This window comes from Sinocyclocheilus rhinocerous, unplaced genomic scaffold (assembly GCF_001515625.1).
Source record: "Sinocyclocheilus rhinocerous isolate Xijiao unplaced genomic scaffold, SAMN03320098_v1.1 scaffold2974, whole genome shotgun sequence".
In the NCBI taxonomy this organism is placed as follows: Eukaryota; Metazoa; Chordata; class Actinopteri; order Cypriniformes; family Cyprinidae; genus Sinocyclocheilus; species Sinocyclocheilus rhinocerous.
In genome coordinates, this window is record NW_015647039.1 from 765,815 (window position 1) to 772,500 (window position 6,686).

At 37.1% G+C, this 6,686-nt stretch overlaps 1 protein-coding gene across 1 annotated transcript in view; it reads right to left on the minus strand.

Moving 5' to 3' along the window:
- The window catches only part of LOC107708484 (dedicator of cytokinesis protein 3-like), a 225,268-nt gene that overhangs the window by 129,962 nt on the left and 88,620 nt on the right, over positions 1–6,686 (minus strand). The window contains exon 4 of the mRNA XM_016512739.1: positions 5,966–6,021. Within this exon, the coding sequence (XP_016368225.1) occupies positions 5,966–6,021 (56 nt within the window). The remainder of the gene's footprint in view (positions 1–5,965; positions 6,022–6,686) is intronic.

Genomic DNA, 6,686 nt, shown 5'->3' on the forward strand with positions numbered 1-6,686 from the left:
AAATGGCTGCCCACTGCTCCGGGTGTGTGTTCACGGTGTGTGTGTGTTCACTGCTGTGTGTATGCACTTTGGATGGGATAAATGCAGAGCACTAGTTCCTAGTATGGGTCACCATACTTGGCCACATGTCACTTCACTTCCTTTTTTTTTAAACATACTACATGTACTCAAACTGTAATCTTAATTAAATCCCAGAGAAGACAAAAAACTGTCTGTATAAGCAAGCAATCCATTTAAAATTACCTACTTAATCGACGAATCAAACAGTCAAATCCTGTAAGGAATGCCGCTGAAAAATAGATCATATTATATATATATATAATATATATGTGCTTGCCTTGCATTAAATTTAACTCACTCAAAAGGCAGTGACCAATAAATACAAACTCAGTAGCCTATTACAAACAGAATCCCTCAAATAAAAGTTAGTTAACACACCAAGGTTTTGTTTATTCATGGCAGGAGCTTTGCACATCTGTTTTTGAACACGCTTCTCATGTATGAAATGTATCTGTACACATCGCAAGAAAAGCTTGATGTGTACTGGCAACTATATATTATTTAAGGGTATTCTATTCATTAGGGTATTCATACAGAATTTAGTGTTGCTGTCAAGTAGGTTTCATTCATAGTATTTCCCCTAAATCTCTATAAAATGACATACTGCTTAAAAGCCTATAAGCAAGCTTAACTGTTATATACCAGTTTGACATAAAATAAAACTAAAAAGGTTTGTGTAGGTAAAAATACTCTCTCACCATGCTCACTTTCTGAGTGGACATATATACAGTAAAACGCAACATGAACATTACATTAATTTAAACATAGCTTTTGTAAGAATATAAAGCAAAACATAAATGTGCCAAAATGAATGAAATTCAATAGCATAAACAAGTATTTCCAATCTCGACTAGCAGCAGCAGTATTATTTAGTTGACTAGTCTCACACATCCTTTTGCAAATGTCACACTTTTTTTGAGAAAAAAAGTTTAAATGGAGTCTGCATGTTAATCATTAAGTTAACTGCAATTGTGAAGTAAAAAGAAGTGCAATAAAAAAGTGTGTGTGTGTGTGTAACTGTGTGTGTGTGTCAAAGGGAGGACAAAAAGTGCTTCTGGAGTTGGAATGCAGAAAATTTAATGTGGATTTCAAAGGGTTTCTGCAAACAGAAGCTGGGGTTATAAAAGCAGTTGAAAGAGACACATGAGCACAATACACACTGCAGCTCTCTCGTACGCACACAGTCGCAGTGCTCCCCTGCATTATAGAGCGTCTGGCACCTGCTGCTGCTGCTGAGACTGGCTGACCTTCAGAGAGACAAACAGAAAGAATGAAAGAGGAGAGCATCTGTGTGCGAGACAGACAGACACACAGAGATAGTGAGTAAAGTTACCTGGCTATGTCTCCCCTATAGAGGGATTTGTATTCCCAGTTGGCACGGTCAGCTCTTCTGTCAATACAGAAGGGGGAGTCAGTGGGGGTCTGGAGGTCATCCAGCCAGATAAAGGTCTCGCTCACCCGAACTTGAGCTTCCTCTCTGCAGCCAAGAAGATGAAAGACAAGGACATTAAAAACAACACACACCATCATCCAAAAATCCAGGGTTAAAAGTGTCTTAAATACACAGTCCAGAATTATGGTTCAGGTTTTGTGCATTTTAATGTTCTAAAACAATCCAAAAAACAAAGAACAATCTTTGTAAGGTACTTGCAAATCTTTCGTATTCCCCAAAAGGAACAGTTCACCCACAAACTGTAATTACCTGCTTTTGTTGTGTACAAAATAGCAGCATTATCTTTTTTCTAAATTTCTACTTTAATGTTTAGTGGAAGAAAGAAAGGCATACCGTTTGAAACAGCAGGAGGATAAGTACATAATGACAGGATTTTCACTTTTGGGTGAACTGTCCCTTTAAGAGATTAAATGTGTGAAGCCTTTTAAGCCTGATATAGATGTAAGTGGGTACAAAGATCAGAGACTGACTGTGGATCAATGTACTGCGGGATTTTTCTATGAACACACCTGTCAGCATTCTCCTTTTGTAACAGGTTGCTGGGGTAAACTGTGTCTGATTCAGATCCACTGCTCTCCAAGTTATCTCTGTTCTTCTTCTTCTTGTGTTTTTTCTTATTTTCTCTTCTTCGATCTGCCATGGCTATCTTCTCTCTCTTTACGCTTCTGCTCTTGGCTTAGACATAGAAAAGGAAGTTCACTATGTCCTCTGATAAACAGACACTCTGCAGGAGTATACCTTTTACAGTCAAGTTAATATTTTAATGTGTTTTAAATATGTATATGTGTAAATATTAATAAAACTGGGTACTGCATTTTAAGCCTGGTCTATAACAGGAGGGGAAAAAAAGAAAAATTATTTATGATTTACTTGTACATGACGTTTTCATTTTACTTAATACTCTTTAAAGGCACAATATGTAAGATTTTTTTTATTAAAATATCCAAAAACCACTAGAACAGTGTTATATATTTTGCTGACTTGTGTACTTACATTATCCCAAATGTTTTGCAGAATGTTTAAATCCAGAGAAATAAGCAGTTTTAACTAGTGACACGGACCGTGTCCATAGTGTCATTGTGTCGCCTGCCAATGACGTCATAACCCCTCGATTTCCGGTTTTGTTTTGTAGAAAACATGGAAACATCAAAGACATGTTATGCGTTTTATTAGACCGGTGACGACTGCACAGAGTAGCATTATAACAGAACTTTCAAATGTATCTAGTATGATAAAACAGCGCTGCTTTACCACACATACGCACGACCGGAAGGAGCGCAAGCGGTCGACTGTGGCATAATAAAAGCTCCGCTGCTTTCGAGCCGTGTGTCACGCTCGTTCAGCGGCCTCGTTTCGCTTCGACGGCTTTCAGCCTCACCCTGCTTCATTCTACTACGTTAATAAATCATTATCTCATCCATGAACATGATTTCTGCCCGAGTCCCGTCGAATTGCATCGGCTGTGGGGATGAAGACCACAACTCCCATGATTCCACACTCAGTCACGGTGTCATCAAACTACGCCTTTGTTTTGAATACGCACCCTCTAGCGGCGAAAAATTACATATTGTGCCTTTAAATCATTTGTTTAACTTTGTTAAAGCATTTCATACAGGGTCTTTAAAATAACAGCATACTGTACGTAGAGCTATCATCATAAACCAATAGCATTAAATTCTCCTGCTTCATCTTCCTGCTGTCTCTTTAGCTCTTCCTGTCCATCCATCTCTCCATATTGTTATACATCCATCAGCCCTCATTGTCCTTCCACTGTCCTTCTCTGACACACGGTGGAAACAAATTGATCTCTTTATTCTGCTTTATCATCACATGTGTCCAAAGTAACAGCTTTCAGAGTCATTTTCTCCTTGTTTTGTGCATTCTGATGAGACGCTATAATTTGATCCCGGGACACGGCTGGACATGACTCCCTGTAACTGAAGCTAAGCAACAAAATCACAGCACCATAGCTATTTACATAGACAAGTCTCAAACTTTTTCAGGTGGTGGAGAACTTTAAGAGTAAAAATGGATTGTGGATCACCTAAAACCCAAATATGGGGTCACCTACCATTAATACATTAAAATATGATCTGTAGTTTTAAGTCATTTAGAAATTACCCTTTGGATAGCCATTCAAGCTTGGGGTCAGTGAAATGCATTAAATTTATCAAAAGTGACAGTAAACACATTTATAATGTTACAAAAGATTTCTATTTCAAATAAAAGTTTTTCTTTGATCTTTCTATTCATCAAAGATTCCTGACAAAAATCCTGTATCACTGTTTTCACAAAAAAATATGATTCAGCACAACTGTTTTAACTGTTTTAAATAAATAATTACTAAGCACTAAATCGGCATATTAAAAAGATCTCTGAAGGATCATGTGACGTGACAAAATTGAGCTTTTGATCACAGAAATAAATTACATTTTAAAATATATTACAGTAGTAAACAGGTATTTTAAAGGCTACTTTTACTGTATTTTTGAACAAATAAATACAGCCTTGGTTAGCAGAAGAAACTTACAGACCGCAAACTTTTAAATGGTTGTGTAATTCATTGTTATGAGCTGATTAAACAGTCGGTTAATTAAATATTGCTGTTTTTTGATGATGATAATAATAATAATAATAATAATAACACAATATTCATGTGTTTTTTTTTAAAATTACGTAAACGAGAATTTAAAAAAAAATTTAAATGTGTAAAATAATGTATAATATTTAATACCTAAAAATATATATTTGTGTATTAAATATTTAAACATCTATATTCAAAATAGTACTTTAAACTTTATAAAAATATTATATTTTACTGTTTTAATGTGTATGTGTCCTACGCTTACACTGTAACTGACATGAACAAAATAAATACTGTAAAAAAACTGTACCAGTGCATAATGCATCATTATCAAAGTTGAACAAGAGTGTGCATGGGTTTTAAGATAATTGTGTAATATTTTCTAAGTAAAGCTGTTTGTAAACATCTATGTGTTGAACACGACTGCTGGGATCTACTCTAGCATGCTGCCTTCACAAATATAGGCTTGTTTGCGCATGTGCGTGAGTGCTGAGGGACGCTGTGAAGTTCAACTCACGGTGCCACACGCAAACACCTGTGAAAAAGTTGGAAAACATCAAAAGCTAAAACAAACAGAAGAAGCTGTCGACCGACAGTCCCTGACGTGCAGTTTTCCTGCGTGTTTTCGGCAGTGAGTTCCCACTGGGAGTGATGGCCCGGAGTTTCTCTGCTCTCTTTCTTGCTCACTGTTTCCCGTTCTCTCCGTCTTTATACCGCATGCCTTAACAATTAACATTCAGTGTGCCACTGAATCACTGAATCAGATTCAAACCTGTGAATGAATCTGCAAAAGCGAAACAACCTTTCCACAATCTAATCACAGCTTTTCACTTCTCAAGACATTAACTGATGGACTGGAGTGGTGTGGATTACTTGTGGATTATTGTGATGTTTTTATCAGCTGTTTGGACTCTCATTCTGACGGCACCCATTCACTGCAGAGGATCCATTGCTGAGCAAGTGATGTAATGCTACATTTCTCCAAATCTGATGAAGAAACAAACTCATCTACATCTTGAATGGCCTGAGGAAGAGTAATTTTCAGTTTTCAGTTAACTATTCCTTCTTCAAGTGCAAACTGAATGCATTCTTTTCAGACACTTAAAAGCATGTTAATTGCTAATTAAATGAAAATGTATTATAGTTTAAATTCATAATAAATGCATTTGTTTTAGCTTTTTGACCCATTAGAAAGTACATCTGTATGTAAATTCTTAATTCTATGTGCTACTGAATGCACTGAAAAGCTAACTAAAATGCACATGGTGAACTAATAGCATGATTTAAAATTCATGTTGAAGCAAAACTTTTAATTTGACTTTATTACAAAGTGCACTTCTTGAAATTGCACTTAAGTGTGTTAAGAAGCAGTCATGAAAATGTCTCTCTTTAAGTGCACTTTCATTTCATTAATATTATATTATCTGCAAGTACCGCTTTTAAAATATATATATATATTTAAGATTTCAAGTACACTACACATGCGATACTCTTCTTTTTCACAAGGGGAGGCGATATAAACCTCTCCGTTTATCCATTAAATCAATTATCCCTTAAAAAAAACATTCAATACATGAAGCATTTGAATCCCAGGAGCTGATGGTCTCACGTCACACTAAGCTTCATATCTGAAGCAAATATTTGACAGAGAGAAATGGGAGTAAGAGATCTTCCAAAAGATGAAACCTCAGCCTTTCAGGCTTGTGATGAAACTCATGAGCCAGCAGGAGAGGAGAAAGGGAATCAGAGGATTGAGATAGATTACGCTTCTCTTCCATCCATCTCTCTCCCCGTCACCTTTCCTCGTCCAACCCATTTGTTCTCTATTGAGGGAGCAGCTTGACATGAATCAGTATAAAGACACTTACCCCCTGTTCGTGACAACAGCCTTCTTCAAGTGGACGTAGCCGGCTGGGAAGATCCCCTGCGAAACAAAAGAGAAGAACGTTACATTTCTGTTTCTGCGACTGTAAGCCTCTGTGAAGAGGGCGAACGAGTAGACGCGTCTCTGGGAATGTGAGCAAGCAGAAGTCGATTCCAGCGGCACTCCTAGACGCAGTTCATGTCATAATCTTTGCTTGTGTGCTTATAGGGATGTGCATCTCATGACTCAGGCCGATACGATACGTATCTCGATGCATAGCCAACGATACGATACATTAAAGATACATATGAAGCAGCTACCGATGCGATGCGATACGATTCACCCCTGTTACGATGCAGTGCGATCCGATTTCAATTCGATTCGATTCAACACAATGCGATTCGATGCAATGTGATGCAATGGAAAAATATGATCACTTTTAATGCCTCGAGGCCTGTTTCATAAAACAAGTTAACCAAATAAGCCAGACTTATTTCAGTTAGTTTGACTCATTGTCAAATGGTTTGGTTCCATAAAGCAAAGTAGGCCTAGATCAAGCTTAGTTACTATGGCAACTTATGCTGGGAAACTAACCTGGTCTAAAGCAGGCTAACTGTCAGGCTAAGCTAAGCTCCTTGAACACTGACCAATAGGAACATAATGATATTACCACTGTCTCTCATACTATTATTTGACTTTTTTTTTTTACAGTTTCTAGCCATGCA